The sequence below is a fragment of the Mustela nivalis genome, assembly GCF_964662115.1.
Source record: "Mustela nivalis genome assembly, chromosome: 10".
In the NCBI taxonomy this organism is placed as follows: Eukaryota; Metazoa; Chordata; class Mammalia; order Carnivora; family Mustelidae; genus Mustela; species Mustela nivalis.
This window is the reverse complement of record NC_139029.1, coordinates 41430087-41446680: the sequence shown is the minus strand read 5'-3', so window position 1 is coordinate 41446680 and position 16594 is coordinate 41430087. Positions and strand designations below refer to the sequence as shown.

Below are 16594 nucleotides of genomic sequence, written 5' to 3'. Positions count from 1 at the left end.
GAAGAGTGAGCAAGACAGTTCCCTCCCCTACGTAGCTCTCAGTCTAGTGGGGGAGCCGTTAATTTGGTAAATGATCACTTAAATATATATCCACAAGCTATGAAAGTGCTGATGGAGCAGTTCATCACTTATAACCTGGAGCCTGACCTAGGCTAGGGATGGACAAATGCTTATTTGTCTTGCAAACAGTCACACAGCACTTACTGTATATTAGGTGCTGTTTTGCTTTACAAATATTAGCTCATCTGATCTTTATGTTAACTTTAGGAAATAGTTATTTTATTCTCCCTGTTTACCAGCAAGGAAACTGAGGCACAGAAAAATTAAGTAATCTGCCTAATGGTCACATAATTAGCAGGTGGTGAAGCAGGGCTTGAACCCAGGCAGCCTGGCTTCACAGCCGATGTTATCTGAGGAAGAGATGGGATGTTTAAAGAGAAATACACCTCCATCTTCAACATACAACCAGCTTCTAACCACTTCTCATCACCTCTGCCTCTAGTCATGCTCAAGGTCACCATCGCCTCTTGTGGGGATTACAGCCCTTACGTTCCTTCTGGTCTTCCTGCTTTCCTCCCTTGCCTCCTTGCAGTCTGTATTTTGCAGTCAGTAGTCCTTTGAAACTAAGTCAGATCATGTCATTCCTTCAGAACCTTCCAGTGGCTCCCATCTCACTAGGAATGGAAGCCAGAGCGTTTTCTGTGTTAGGAGGCCTGAAGTGCTCCAACCCTCCACGTCCTCTGATCTCCTTTCCTGCTACTCTTGCCCTTTCTCTCTCTGCCCTTCCCACATGGGCCTGTCACTGTCCCTCCTAGACACCAAGTACACCCTTTCTTTTGTGCCGTTTTTCTGTTTGGGAATTCTTCCAGATAGCCATGGGGCTTGCTCCCTCACTCTGTTCCAATCTCAGTTCATTTGAGAGGCCCTCCTTGGTCATCCTTTCTAAGTACAGTGGGAGAAAGTTCAGCATAGAGAACAGCATATGCAAAGCCCCTGAGGAGGGCAGAAGTTTGACTTTTTTCCCAAGTAATTGAAGGAAGGCCAATCTGCCAGAGCACAGACGGCCAGGGACACTAGCACAAGGGGAGGTTAGAGATGAGGCCAGAGCCAAATCACAGAGGATGGGATAAATGGTGTTTAGGATTGTGCTCTTTAGAAGAGAACGCAGGATGCTGTAGAGGTCATGAAAGGCTTTCCTGAGGTAGATGGTAGTTCAGGTGAGAAAGTGGAGATCAGGTCCCTTCAGGTGGGAGACACTGTGTCAGAAAAGGAACAGAGACCACACAGAGCGTATGCCAGGATATGCCAGCATGTAGAACCAGAGAATGTTGGTGACGGAAATAAAGAACACACTAGGCTTGCCCTCTAGGAGCTGAGATGGACACGAATAACTCATATGTGGCATTACGTGTGGACAGTGAGAGGTACACACGCTACCTTCCAGTCAAACCAAGCTACCTGCTGTTTCTCAAACAGGGCACACATTCTCCATCTTCTGGTTGTTGCTCCTCACATGCCCTTTGTGTGCAGTGCCATCCCTACCCCACCTCTGGCTGTCCTTGTGTGGCATCTCCTCTGAGAAGCCCTTCTTAATCCCCTCAAATAGAGGAATTATCATCCTCCTTTCTATTTTTTATTTTTATTTATTTATTTGACAGAGAGAGAGAGTGAGAGAAGAGAAAACAAGCAGGGGGAGTGGGAGAGGGAGAAGCAAGCTTCCCGCTGAGCAACGAGTCTGGTTCAGGGCTTGATGTGGGGCTTGATCCCAGGACCCTGGGATCATGACCTGAGCTGAAGGGAGACGCTTAATGACTAAGCCACCCAGGCAACTCATCATCCTCCTTTGCATATCTTTGTCCTTTCTCCCTCTCAAGTGACTTCTCTTCCTTCTTCTGGCATGCCCTTCTGAACTACTGAACTACTGCTTTTTAAATATGAGACTGCCCACTGAACTACTGCTTTTTAAATATGAGACTTAAGTGTATCTTCCTCTGTCTGACTCCCTCAGTTGTGACCATCTTTTTAAATGTTAGTGTCCTGTCCAGTCAACAAATGATAGCTATGACAATATTTATTATTATCTCATATCATTCCCCAAATCTCTCTGTAAGATAGGTGTTATCTGCCTTTTAGAAACAGAGACTCAGAGATACAGAGGCGTTTGCCCAAGGTCATGGAGTGTTAGTCTTAACTTAAACAAAGGACCCTCTCACTCCAGAGCACTGTGCTACTCCAACACTGCAGACTGAGGCTTGACTAATTGTTACACACCAGCCACCTAATTAATTTTAGTCGTTCTGGTTCTCACCATAAAACTGTTTACATAGCTAAAAGACAGTAAGAGTGGGCTTAGTTATCCTAGAGGCCCATTCCCATCTAGTTATCCTAGAACCATTCTCTTCTGTAGAACATACATTGGCATTGAAACAGTTTAAAAAATGTAATGGTTGTCTACAAAAAATTAGTTTTGATTTGTTATATTACCCCCATATTTTGAGACAGCACACATAAAAGAAAATTAAAATTCTCAAACATTTTATATTTAGCAATTGAAAAAAAATTACACTGTTTTCCTGCTATGGTCTTTATAAAGGATTTAACATTTCAAGTAAAAAAAAAAGGTACTAGGGTAACCTAGCTGTATCTTTTAACAGCATTTTTATATAGAACAATTTGAACTGGTATGCAAGCAACTTCTCTTGTTGTCACATACCTGTATTCAGAGAAAATCACACCCATTTTACAGAAAAATCCCAATACATATACTGCAATAAGCTTAAAGCAGTGTTAAAAAGACCAGCATGAATGGCACACAAAACTGCTTCTTTGTAAATCAACTAGAATTTCTGATCATAAAGTAGGCACAGAGAAATCCAGTCCTTAGGGTGTTACTCTCTGGAAGAATAATACTTAATACTTAATAATAATAATAATTAATAATAATAATAAATAATACTTAATAATACTTAAATTACCTTTAAGTAATTTTTAAAAACTAGCATCACACTGTTGAAGCGCTTGACAAAACTGCCTGTTGTAGGATTCGTGTATGCTAGTAGTTTTATTTTTTAATTTTTAAAAAAGATTTTATTGAATTATTTGAGAGAGAGAACCAATGAGCACACGAGCAGAGGAATGAGGGAGAGGGAGAAGCAGACTCCCAGCTGAGCAGGGATGCCAACTGGGGTTCTAGCCCAGGACCCCAGTATTGTTACTTCAGCCAAAGGCACAAAGGCACAACCAAATGAGCCGCCCAGGCGCCCCTATGCTTTGTAGTTTTACAATAGTGCCCTGCCAGTACTCTTCCTTAATCCTTCCAAGGTTCAGAGCTGCCTTGAGTTTTATTCAAGAGCAGCTAAATAAAGTTTGTTAGAATACCCAGAGACAGGAAGTCTCCATCATTGCTGGTGGTTGTCAGCAGTTGAGGTTCTTTTGGAAAACAATTTATCACCATGGCTTAAGAGCCTTATGAATGGTTTGTACCCCTTGTCCTGGTGATTGCAGTGATCAGTGTTCATAGGTAATAACTCAAGGGCTTTTCTCTGCAGAAACTTCTTACAGTGCTATTTTTGTAATGAAAAGTTGGAAACACCCCAAATGTCCAATTTAACAGTCTTTCCTACTCTTTCCACCTCCCTGATGGAAGCTGATGGAAGATTTTGTTCTTTTGAACGTATTGTTGTAAAGACTGATATAAAATGAAAAAATCATTTTTTCTATAATCTCTAGTCAACAGCGCAGGATACAAATTTGTTTATGTAGTATCACATCCTAGATCAGTACTTGGCACACTGTAGACGTGCAGTAAATATTTGTTGAATGAATGAATGTTCGTCACTGGCATGACTCTATGGATTCACTGTGTAGAGAGAAGGAAACATACCAAAAATTATTAGTGTTTGCCTTTATGGAGCAGGACTGTGAGTGATATTTATTCTGTGGTTTCTACTTTCACTTTTGACCCTATGTTTTCCATGGTAATTACATAGGAATTCTCGGAAAAAATAACTTGCATTAACATTTTTTGACCTTGAATCAAAGAAGAGAGGTTTAGATTGGGTACTTGCTGTGGGCCAGCCACTCAGCTAAGGACTTGACTCGGGTAAGATTTCTAACTTTCCCCAAATTCTCTGTAGATACTGTTCTCTGAAGATAAGTATTGTTCTCCCCTTTGTGTAGATGAGAATACCAAAGCTTATCCGCATTGGGTTATTTACTCAAGCTCATTTTGTTAGTAAGTAACTAAACCAGGACTAAAATCCAGGTCTGACTCCAGATTGTGTTGTGTTTGTAATCCTTTTTCCAAGCTTGATTTCTAGATGAGTTTTTCTTCAGAGCCTTTTGCCATTTGTTAGTAAGTAACTAAACCAGGACTAAAATCCAGGTCTGACTCCAGATTGTGTTGTGTTTGTAATCCTTTTTCCAAGCTTGATTTCTAGATGAGTTTTTCTTCAGAGCCTTTTGCCATTTGTATCAAGTAGAGTCTATAGCTAAACAGGGGTTGTAACAGCTTGCCTTTAAATGAAAAGTCTAGCATTTCCAGTGTGGGTAAGGCCTCGGATTGCTTTCAGAATTCGGTGATGAAGCCACTTCAGCAGCAAACCCTGGTGCCACTACGATTCACATCGAGGGTCCTAGTGAGAGCCCGGCACACCAACCAGGACTCTCCAGAGGCTCAGGGGGAGAAGAGGACGATGAGTTGCTGGGGAACGATGACTCCGACAAAACTGAGGTTTGAACTTGCCTTTGAAATTGGTTTTTCCTTTTAACGTTTTAAAAACTTCTTCATGCATTTATTCACTGTCTCCTTGGTACCACACAGAGTGCTGGGCAGTGATGACCCAAAGGTGGGTCACATGTGTCCTCTGCCTCGGAGTGGGGGTAGGGGGAGAGACAGACAGGTACCCAGGGCATTGTTACCCATGAGAAGCATGCTGGTAGAGGGGACACCAGGGCTGTGGGAGCAGAGCGAGGGCATTGGGGAGGTAGTGAACCCTAAACTGAGTCTTGGCACCAACGTAGGAGGTGGCCAAGGGAAGAAGGCAGGGAAGGGTGATCTAGGCAAAGGGAATTGTTTTGGCAAAGCCAAAGAGGCAGAGAAGAACATGGCACACACAGCATTTTTCCTGTCTTCACTTACATTGGGAACAAAATATAGGTAAAGACAGAAGATGAGGCCACATGGCTCGGCAGGGACCCAATCGAATAAATAGGAATTGTATTCTGAAAGCTATCAGGAGCTACTGAAAGATTTTAGATGATATGGCCAGCTAAATTAAAAGATAAAGATACTGTGGCCTTTTTAGGTATAAATTGGAAGGAGATGGACTGGAGGCCAGAAGGCCAGGAAGGCAACCCTGGAGGTGGTCTAGGCTAGAAGTGATGAAGCCAGAACTAGAGTTGGACACAGGTGCTTTGGGGGGTGGGGTCAGTAGGACTTGGTGGGAAATGGTTGAGGGAGACAGAGGGTTCTAGGAAGACCTCTAAAGGTTTCTGTATCTGGTTGGATGGTAAATATCAGGGGGCTGGTTTTGAGCACAAAGATTTATTTCTGTGTGTACTATTGGTGTGTTCTGGAAAATAGTATTTCTATTAATATTTTAAAGACTTTATTTATTTATTTGTCAGAGAGAGAGAGAAGGCTCAAGCAGGCAGAGGGTAGGCAGAGGCAGAGAGAAAAGCAGGCTCCCTGATGAGCAAGGAGCCTGATGTGGGACTCGATCCCAGGACCCTGGGATGAAGACCTGAGCCGAAGGCAGCGGCTTAACCAGCTGAGCCACCCAGGCATCCCTCTATTAATATTTTATAAATGCAGACATGACTGTAATACCCTAGAGGAGTACCCCGTTTATAGCATTGAGTCCAGAGGCTTATTAAATAGTTTAGCTCTTAGGTGCCAGGTGGTCTTTGTGGAACTCCATGAAATATCAAAATAAGTATTGAAGTTTATGCTAAATTAAATATCCTTATATACTAGATATTGTGGCAAGATCTTAAGCCTAGGAGCAGTACCTGGGTGGCTCAGTGGGTTAATCCTCTCCCTTCAGCTCAGGTCATGATCTCAGGGTCCTGGGATCGAGCCCCATATCGGGCTCTCTGCTCAGCAGAGAGCCTGCTTCCCCCTACCTCTCTGCCTGCCTCTCTGCCCACTTGTGATCTCTGTTTGTCAAATAAATAAAATATTTAAAAAAAAAAAAAAAAGATCTTAGGCCTAGGACCGTAACTTTGAATCCTGGCCCAGCCAGTAGTAATAGCTATTTGGTCTTGGGTAAGGTACTTGAACTTCCCTACAACTGGGTTTCCTCATCTGAAATATAAGAAAATAGCAATGTTGACTATTGTCATCATTATCATTACAATATCTGGTGTTCATTCTGTGTTTAATAGCTGCAGACACCATTTAAAGTTCCTTATTGGATCATCTTATTGAATCCTCAAAACAACTCATATACAAGGAACTATTCTTATCTTCATTCTACAAAGGGGAATCCTGAGGCACAAAGTTTAAATAACTTGCCTCTGTATACACAATTAATTTGAGTCCTCCAGAGAAACAGAACCAATACAATGTATATTTATAGAGAAAGAGGTTTATTTATTTTAATTTTTTAAAAAATTATTTTATTTATTTGAGAGAGAGAAAGAGAGCATGAGAAGGGGGAGAGGCAGAGGGAGAAGTGGACTCCCCACTGAACAGGGAGCCCAACTCAGGGCTCAATCTCAGGACCCTGAGGTCATGACCTGAACCAAAGGCAGATGCTTAACTGACCAGGCACCCCTGTATTTATTTTAATATTTGAAAAATATTTCTTTCATGTGAGTGCGCAAGTGAGGGAAAGGGCAGAGGGAGAGAATCCTCAAGTAGACTCCCCGACCCGGGGCTTGATCTCACAACCCATGAGATCATGATCTGAGCCAAAATCAAGAGTTGGACCCTCAATTGACTGAGCCAGCCAGGTATCCTGAAAGAGGTTTGTTTTTAAAAAATTGGTTCATGTGATTGTGGATGCTTGGTGCATCCAAAATCTGATAAAAGTAGCTGGTAGGCTGAGATTCAGGAAGGAGTTGGAGTTTGAGTCCAAAGACATTTTGCTGTAGATCCAGGAAGAGCTGGTATAGCAGAGGAAGTCCAAAGGCAGCCTGTTGGAGAAGTCCCTCTTGCTCAGAGGGACTTTTGTTCTCTTCAGGCCTGCTCCTGATTGCTATGGCCTCCCCACATTGTGGAGGGCAATCTGCTTTACTCAGAAAGTCCACCAATTTAAATGTAAACCTTATCCAAACACACTATCACAGAAACATCCAGAATAATGTCTGACCAAATATCTGGGCGCTGTGACCTAGCAAGGTGATGCATAAAATTAACCATCACACTGAGCAACAGCAGGCATCAAAAGTTCAAGAAATGTGTAAGGGGAAAGAAATCTTAAAACTGAAACATTCTATCCATTATCTTAATTCGTCTAGGAATTGGGAAGATGTTACCAATAGTCTATGGTAGATACTGAATTCCTTGTCCTAACTTACAGAACATGTGCAATTCAATATCTTGATCAATACTAGATCAATCAATACTAGAGTTCAAAAGAAACTTCGGTTTCCTTTGTTTCAGCTTTCCTCCCAGGATATAAATGCCATCTGTGGTATGTCAGAAAGACAGCACTTGAATACCTCCAGAAGCAGGCTGTTCATTACCATGGAAAGCGGCCACTGCCATTATTGGGCAACTTAAATTATGGAAAAATTGTCCTTTTAATGAACAAAAAATACCTACTGGAGCACCTTCCCTTGTCATGCAGAACTCCTCATAGGCCATCTGTGCCTTGTGCTGTGTGACTCCTCATGAAAGACCTGAAGTGGCAAGGGGCTTTCATTCTGCTGTCGAATAGCTGTGCTGTTAGGACCGATGTGCCCTCATGTGCCTCTTCTAAATTAGAATTTTGTGGGGTTTTTTGGTTTTTTTAATGTTCTTTTTTGTTTTCTTAGCTTCTTTGGTTTGTGTGTATGTATTTTTTTTTTTTTTTGTCATCAGAGGAGTATATTTTAAGTTTTTAGTATGTGAAAGTAGATCAGTAGATCGATTTTTTGAGAATTCAGGTGGTGATAGTGTAAGAATCTTGAGGAAGTTTGTACATGTTCATGTGTATCTATGCGTATATATGTTACTGTACCTGATACAGGTTATATAGAACTGAGCCAGGCCTTCTTATAATCCTGAAAGGGGGATCTTGTTCACAGTGCTTTTTTGGGAGAACAGTCTAGTGATTTGATAAGTCTCTCCCTGGTGGACGGATCAGGAATTGAAGCCTTTCGGTGTGACTTCAAAAAACGGAAGCTTGTTTTCTATCAGGCTGAGCTGGGCACAGCTGTTGCAAAGTTGATGAATGCCGAAGAGCTCCATCTTCCATGCGTCTTGATTTGCCATTAGATCAGCACCCAGTGTCTATGTAGGTGATAGAAGGAAATTACTTCCGTGTTCATTACATTTTATTTTACCTCTGACAGTTACTTGCTGGACAGAAGAAAAGCTCCCCCTTCTGGACATTTGAATACTATCAAACATTCTTTGATGTAGACACTTACCAGGTTTGTAAATCAGTTTCACCTTTCTTCTCACTGGTAGTGGAAACTTTTGTCTTTTATGGTTAAACAGTCACATGACGTGAAAGCTTTTGTATCCTGGATATGTTCTTATAAAAGTAAAGGTTGACATTTAAAAATACTCTTATTGTAAGAGCTGTAATAACAGAGTTTCAGTTTTGCAGTATTTGAATTTATTAAACTTTAAAGACATCTTCAGTAGACTTACCGCTGTGTTATTTTCCAGGTCTTTGACAGGATAAAAGGGTCTCTTTTGCCGATACCAGGGAAAAACTTCGTGCGGCTGTATATCCGCAGCAATCCTGATCTTTATGGTACGTATAGCATCGTTTTGATTCTTTACCGTGTACCAGTTGAATCCAGATGAGCCCATGGGTTGCCTGAGAAGTTGGAAAAGGGCACTGTTGGCAGGCCATGGGACATTTTATTCAGCTCTTCTGACAATCTTTTTGGGGGAAATACAATTCTGTGTTCCTGGAATGCTGCGATGACAAGTAATTAGTATGTGTTTTCAAAGTCTTCAAATGACACTACAAACTTGAGACGAATTAAGTCACTCTAAGAAGAGATTGTTGATTTTAACTCTAGAGGATTTGATGGTGGAGAGAAGTGTGGGGACGGGACTCTCGCACTTACTCATTTGCATGCCGAGTCCCAGCTGTCGCTCCGATGAGCTGACTCCCGGTGGGACTCAGCCAGTGGCACTGCAAGTCTGTAAGAGCAGCGGACGGGGGGATGACTGTCAGCCCTGATCTCCCTGCTGTCTGAAGGAAGGTGAGAGGCCCCCACCCAGTGCTCCTGAGGGCAAGGACTCCCACAACCGTGGCCTTCTGTGTTTGAAAGAAGAGAAGAGAGCCAACGGCTCTGGGTGCTTTCTGTGTGCGGGTTCTCTGCACAAGACTGTTTGCATGGTCACCTTTAGTTCTCTGGGGTAGATGTCATTATCTGCATTTCTCAAATGAGGAAGCCAAAGCTCGATGAGGCTCAGGAAAATGTATGCTTAGTCCTAAATAAGTATTAGAGTAATATGTTGCATATTTTGTACATACGTTGATTATAAGAGGAGAAGGAATTCATGAGGATCTATTGTGTGCCAATGACTGCATTCACTGTTTAGTCCTTTCAACAAGACTCTAGTGTGATTATCCCTCTTTTCCCTATGAGGAAACCAAAATAAAAGTCGAACTAGAACTAGCTCAGTGTTCCATAAAACCCATTTTTATTCTCTTCGCCTGATGATTTTAAGCTACAGGACCTTTTTATCACCTGGCATAGATGTCCAGTCTTTGGAGCCAGTGAAGGGGGAATGGCTGCGGGGGAGGCTGAGGAGAGGCACCTCCCAGCTGGCTTCTCTCTCTGGCAGCACCAACAGCCCCAGCCAGATGTCGGTGCCGCGCCTGGAGCACCAGGGAGCGCCGCACACACATCCTGCCTTGGCCCATGTCTCTCGTCGAAGTGTTGTCAAGGAGGTCTCTCTCCAGCTCTCTCATTCATTCTTCTAGCCCGAGATTTTGAGAGGCCGTGTGTCTGAGTGATCCGTGCCATCAGCACCTGGCCAGAGGAAGCACGCCAACAATTTTTGAGCACCCTATTTTGTGCGAGGATTCAAAGATGCAGTCATAGTCTCCACTCCCAAGGAGAGAGAAACGAGAGAAAGAACATCTGTTGAGCCAAGTGCCAAGAGCTCAGCTCCGTGTTACTGTTTCACAGTTTTATTTCCCCCGCTCTGAGGTAGCCTTGTCTTACAAAAGAGAAAATGGAAATTTGGGGAGCAGAGCTTGCCCACAGTCACAGACTTAGCCATGAAAATGACACTAGCAAACTGTGTGTCCCTGTCATTGGGGGAGAACCTGGATTAACTCACTTCATCCTCACGGCAACCTGAATGTTATGAGGCAGTTACTCTTATTATCCTATTGTATGGATAAGGAGGAGGACGCTGAGTCACGCAGAGGTCAAATACCATGCCTAAGATCCTGTAGCTGGTGAGTGGCTGAGCTCGGTTTTTAGATCAGCACCATAGCTCTTGAAACTGATATCCCTCATCTCTCTGGTATGCTGCCTTTCATGGCAAAGTCAGGATTTGAACCTAAAGCTTACTTCCTTCACAACAGCATTAGCCTCATGGACCCATAGACATGGTTAAGAGGAGGTACCATATAGGTAAAGAGCTCGGTAGAGGAGAAGACTGGGCCTTGGCAGGAAAGTGGAGGTAGTGGTCTGGAAAAAGGTGACAGAAGCACCAGTCTGCAGAATTGGAGGGAGAGATTGGTGAATTTGACTCCATGTAAACTAAAATAGAAAATTTCTGTGCCACAAAATAAACCATAAGCAAAGTAAAAATTAGGAAAAAAAAGATAAATAAGTGACAGACCAGAGGTAATATTTGCAATTCTCATAAGCAACAAAGGAAGAAAAGCAGGAATATGTTTAGAACTCCTACCAGTTATGAGAATAAAACCAGTTATAAGTTCTGGGGGAAAATGAGCAATTCACAGAAAAGGAAACCCAGATGGCCCACAAAAACATGCAAAGATGCTGAGTCCCACCTGTAATCACAGAAATAAAAACAAAACAAGGTGTATATTGTAAAGCTCATCATTTTAGCTAGCATGTCCAAATGGGCTTGTCTTCATTCATTCAGTTAATTCAGCAAATATTGAGCACTTCACTATTCTAGGCACCAGAGACAGAGCAATGAGGAAAACAGACAAAAGTCCTTGTTTTAAGGCAGTTTAAAATCTACTGAGCTTAGCAGTAAGCATGTAAGAAAAGTCAGATAATATATGCTAGTGGTGGGGCGCCTGGGTGGCTCAGTGGGTTAAGCCTCTGCCTTCGGCTCAGGTCATGGTCTCAGGGTCCTGGGATCAAGCCCCGCATCAGGCTCTCTGCTCAGCAGGGAGCCTGCTTCCCTCTTTCTCTCTGCCTTCCTCTCTGCATACTTGTGATCTATCTCTCTCTCTGTCAAATAAATAAATAAAATCTTAAAAAAAAAAATTCTGGTGTTAAAGGCCAAGGTGAAAAATTTAAAGGACAGAAAGTTTGGGTGGGTGGGGGGATTTGAAATTCAAAAAAAAAAAAAAAAATTTAAGAGGTGAATTTACTCTAAAGGTCTGGAGGAATCAGCAGCAAGCCATGTAGATATCTAAGGGGAAGGCATCTGAAGCCGTGGGCACAGTAAGCACAAAGGCCCTGAGGCAGACAGTTGGCTCGGTATGCTCAGAGAACAGCAGAGACTAGTGTAACCTGGCAGAAAGGAAGAAGGGGACCTAGTAGATGAGGTCAGGGGGCAGAGTGCAGGGGTAAGTTGTGTAGAATCTTGGCAACAAAGAGGACTTCAGCTTTTTCGTGAGTGCAAAGCCACTGGAGGGTTTGAGCACAGGAATGATGTACTCTTAAGTCAGAGCATCAGAAACATTAATACCGAGAGTTGTCAAGAATGTGCACAGCAATGGAAACTTCTGTGTGTCTGGTGGGGATGTAAGCAGTATGCGAAAGGGAGCCATTGGAAGATGCTCATACCCTACCACTTAGCAGTTCCACTCCTAGATGTGTGGTCCTAGAGAAACTCACAAATACAAAAGAAGACATAGAAGAATATTGACTGCAGCAGCAATGCTTACAAGAGCAAATACTCAGAAGCAACCGCGTATTCATCATCAGGAGAAGAGACGTGAACTGCGGTGTGTTCATACACAGAATCTGCAGTTTTTAAGAATGAATGAGATCGACACGCATCAATGTGGCTAAATCTCAGAACAAAAGATAAATGAAAAAAAGCACATCATAGAAGGATGTGAGAAGTTTGACCCCGTTAAAAAGACTTGAAAAAGTAGCATGACGGGTACACCGGGGTAGGTTTTATCATTCTTTGTACTTTCCTGGATGTTAGAAATATTTTATAATATAAAAATGCATAATGCAACTAAATTAAGGCTCCCTCCCACCCCGCCCCATAATAAGAGTAGGAATTTGGCAGGAGAGAGGAAGAGAGAAGGCATATGAAGCAACCTGGCAGGCCCTAAGATGTGTGGGCGGTTGTGTGCCTCTGGAATCCGAGCTGTCTATGTGCCCGCAGGCACAGGACACAGTGACTGTATCTGTTGTGCATCATGGTGTCCCCAGCACCCGGGCTCGGGTCTAGAGGACAGTGGGTTCTTACAAGTAATGGCCAGTAGGATATGATGCTCTCTGCTTTCTAGTGATAGAAAGTATAATACTTGGGCCACTTATGGTCGTGGCCCATTGACAATACAGGGTCAGTTTTGTTTATTTGTTCATCAGAGATTTGGGGGGTTTTTAAATTGCTGAATTGTAGGAGGTGTTTTGGTCTTGTTTGTTTGTTGCCTCTTATGGTCAGTACACAGAATAATACAGTGAACAAGATTTGGTCCCGTAGCAGAGAGCGTGTAGGCTAGCGAGTCAGTAGCAATTAGTGGAAAGCCACTGTTGGTGAGTCTTGGAGCGTCTCAGTCGGTTGCTTGTGCTCCCTTTCCCACTGTCAGGAGCCAGCCTGGCTTGGAGAAGTGCTAACCCGTTTCTGCCAGGCATCTCCCACAGCACAGTAATTTTCTGAATTTTGTGATATGTCACGGCGCCTGTATTTATTCCCAAAGGTGTCCCAAAACATTGGTGAAATTGGAAAATTAAATTCCTAAAATTTATTAGGAATCTCTCGATTTAAAAATTCTGTTTGGAGGCACCTGGGTGGCTCAGTGGGTTGGAGCCTCTGCCTTTGGCTCAGGTCATGATCCCAGAGTCCTGGTATCGAGTCCCACATCAGGTTCTCTGCTTGGCAGGGAGTCTGCTTCCTCTTTTCTCTGTCTCTGCCTGACTCTCTGCCTACTTGTGATCTCTGTCAAATAAATAAATTCTTTTTTTTTTTAAGATTTTATTTATTAATTTGACAGACAGAGATCACAAGTAGGCAGAGAGGCAGGCAGAGAGAGAGGGAGAAGCAGACTCCCTGCTGAGCAGAGAGCCCAATGCGGGGCTCGATCCCAGGACCCTGGGATCATGACCTGAGCTGAAGGCAGAGGCTTTAACCCACTGAGCCACCCAGGCACCCCTCAAATAAATAAATTCTTAAAAAAAAAAAATCTGTTTGTTCTACATAGAACTTTTTCTAGATAGGGAGAAACAAGGGTGGCATTCATGAAATCAAGTGAAATCGTGAAAAGGATTTGCAAAGCATGATGTACTTGTTCGTGCAGTGGGATATTTGATAACCACTGAAAAAAGAGTGAGTTGATTTTTATGAATAGCTATGGTAGAATCTCTAGATATTAAAGTGGAAATAGTACAGAGCAAGATATATATGTACATATTATATATACACACACTTATATATGAATGTATGTTTTCGTTTATATAAACACACACCACATATGCATTTGTTTATAGGTATGTAGAAATCTCTGGCAGGATTTGCCAGAAACGGGTTATGGCGGCAAGCTCTGGGGAGGAGGAATGCACAGAGCTAGGGAACAGAGAGAGATGGAAGGAAGTTTATTTTTCTCTAGATTCCCTTTTTACCTTTTGAACACTGAACTATGTGCATTTATTACTTTTTCATTAGAAAAACAGTGCCTTAAACACACATTATTGCACACACACACCCATGATAAACTGGTAGATTAAATTAACTCTTCTCCAAAGTGTTCTGCTCGCCCTATTCTTTCATTTAGATTGCAGAAGGACCTGCCTGATTTATTTTTCTCTGGCATTAATTAACATTTGGCACGTAGATAAGGGAAGTAACCTTTGCTTCCTGTACCCCGATGGTGAAGATTTAACAAAATGTCCATGATTTTTTGGACGATCCTCTAATGAAAGAAGTTATAAACAAATTAGTGTCTTTATTCACCTAATTGTGGAAGGTGTTTTGGCCTTTTCATTCAGTCTCCCGTCTTCAATGCACCTAATTGCTGAGTTGTGTGTTTGACCTTTTAAAAAAAAGATTCCCATTAAATGAGTATTGATTGCATCTAAAATTCATTTTCCCTTGCTTACATGAATAGGGAGAGGGGGATAAGAAATTACTCTGTAAGTGTCCAGAAGCAGGCCTTCATTTTCTTGACTGAATTTTCTGGTTTTCTCTGCAGGCCCCTTTTGGATCTGTGCCACACTGGTCTTTGCCATAGCAATTAGTGGGAATCTTTCCAACTTCTTAATCCATCTGGGAGAGAAGACATACCATTATGTGCCCGAATTCCGAAAAGGTTGGTGAATAGCTTGACTCATTGGGAAGGCTTTCAGTATGTAACCATGAGTTCCTTTTACTGAGCCCTTGGGCCCCTGTCTCTAGGTGCTGCAGCCCCAGCTTTTTGTCTTTAAGGATTCAAACATACTTACCATCTCAGAATTACCACCCATCTATATAAATCTACATAACCTTTTATTTTATTGTGGTAAAATACGCACACCATAACATTGACCATTTTAACTCTGTTAACGTATACCATTCAGTGGCCTTGAGTACATGCACAATACTGTGAATCCGCGTTTCTTTTGGGACGCTGGAAGGCAAGGCCGAGTAGCAATTGGAATTTATCCAAAGAAAAATGTGCAAAGTAAGTAAAAAGCAGTGTGCATGAAAGTCTCCATTGTAGCATTATTTGTATTATCCAGATGTTGGAAACAATAGGGGCATTGTTTTTTAAGTTGCAGTGACTCAACTAGCTGGGTCGGTAGCCCCTAATCATGAAGCACTTAGAACAATGTGGGACACTGATAATCCAAAATTATGCCTCTGCTATTGGCAACATTGTTACAGAGAAGTCTGCAAATGGTCAGAGGGTCTCGCAGGGAGAACCTAGAAAGGAGTTTGTCCTAGCGATGGGCTTGTGGATGACATTGTTTTAAAACTTCCTTTCTTGTGGCAATATTGGATTATTACACAAAGAAAGCAACAGACAGTTTTTTGGAGACTTGCAGAGGACAGCCACCCCCCAGCGAGGACGTTTGGCTTTGTAGGAGATTGAGTGGGTCACTTCCTCTGCCCTCTCCTTCCCTCCTCTTGCCTCTCTGCCGGCCTGCTGTTGAGAGGCTCTAGATAGATGAGGCTAAGAGCACAGTCTCCAGAACCAGATGACAGGCTTCAGGTTCCAGTTCCACCACTCATTAGCTTCTACGGGTTGGGCAAATTAGCTCATTGCTGTTGGCCTCAGATTCCTTATGAGTGCAATGGGAATAATAATACCTATATTGTTGGGCTGTTGGGAGAATGAAGAATTGAGGTTTGTGAAGAGGTTGGAATAATGCCCTACACAAAAAAGAGTTCTTGCGCATGCACACACGTGTGTGTGTAGGGAGATACATAGTTCCCTCTGTGTGCATGGTCTGTCTCCCTGTGTACCTGTGTGTGTCCCCCTGTCCCCTTCCTTGTACCCTCCTGGCCCGTTTACATGGAGTCAGACTTGGATTCAGTTGTCTTTGTCAAATGACTCTGGTTTAACTCAATAAATGTTATTCATGAGATATAAACCCTGCCTTCAAGTTGTACAGAGGTTAAATAAAGAAAGATGGATAAGTGAATATTGCTGTTAAGTGGGATGTATTAAATTTTGTATCAGACGTATGTGTAGGTATAGTGACAGAGAAGGAGTAATGGCCCTCCCTGCCTGGGGGTCTGAACGCTCAGGAAGGTTTTTATCTTTTCTTATCCTCCTTGGCTGGGAGTCATGATAGAAATGTACCAGTAAGATAGTCATTGACTCTATCAATAAACGTTTTTCCATTTTTTGGAAGATTTATTTATTTATGAGAGAGAAAGAAAGTGGAGGGAGGGGCGGGGAGAGAATCTTCCAGCAGACTCCCCGCTGAGCGCAGAACCTTCCATGGGGCTCAGTCCCATGACCCATGAGTTCATGACCTGAGCCAAAACCAAGAGTCAGATGCCCAACTGACTGAGAGCCACCCAGGCTCCCCTAAACATTTTTCCATTTTATGTGAAGAGTATTTACATAAATACTTTACATACTTTATAGAATACTTT

General features: G+C 42.6%; 1 protein-coding gene across 6 annotated transcripts in view; it reads left to right on the top strand.

Moving 5' to 3' along the window:
- Positions 1-16594, top strand: part of YIPF1 (Yip1 domain family member 1) — a 39057-nt gene that overhangs the window by 1404 nt on the left and 21059 nt on the right. For all 6 annotated transcript variants that reach the window (XM_082688514.1, XM_082688513.1, XM_082688518.1 and 3 more), the window contains 4 exons: positions 4572-4732; positions 8503-8583; positions 8825-8912; positions 14703-14819. In XM_082688514.1, coding sequence (XP_082544640.1) covers positions 4572-4732; positions 8503-8583; positions 8825-8912; positions 14703-14819 — 447 coding nt within the window. The remainder of the gene's footprint in view (positions 1-4571; positions 4733-8502; positions 8584-8824; positions 8913-14702; positions 14820-16594) is intronic.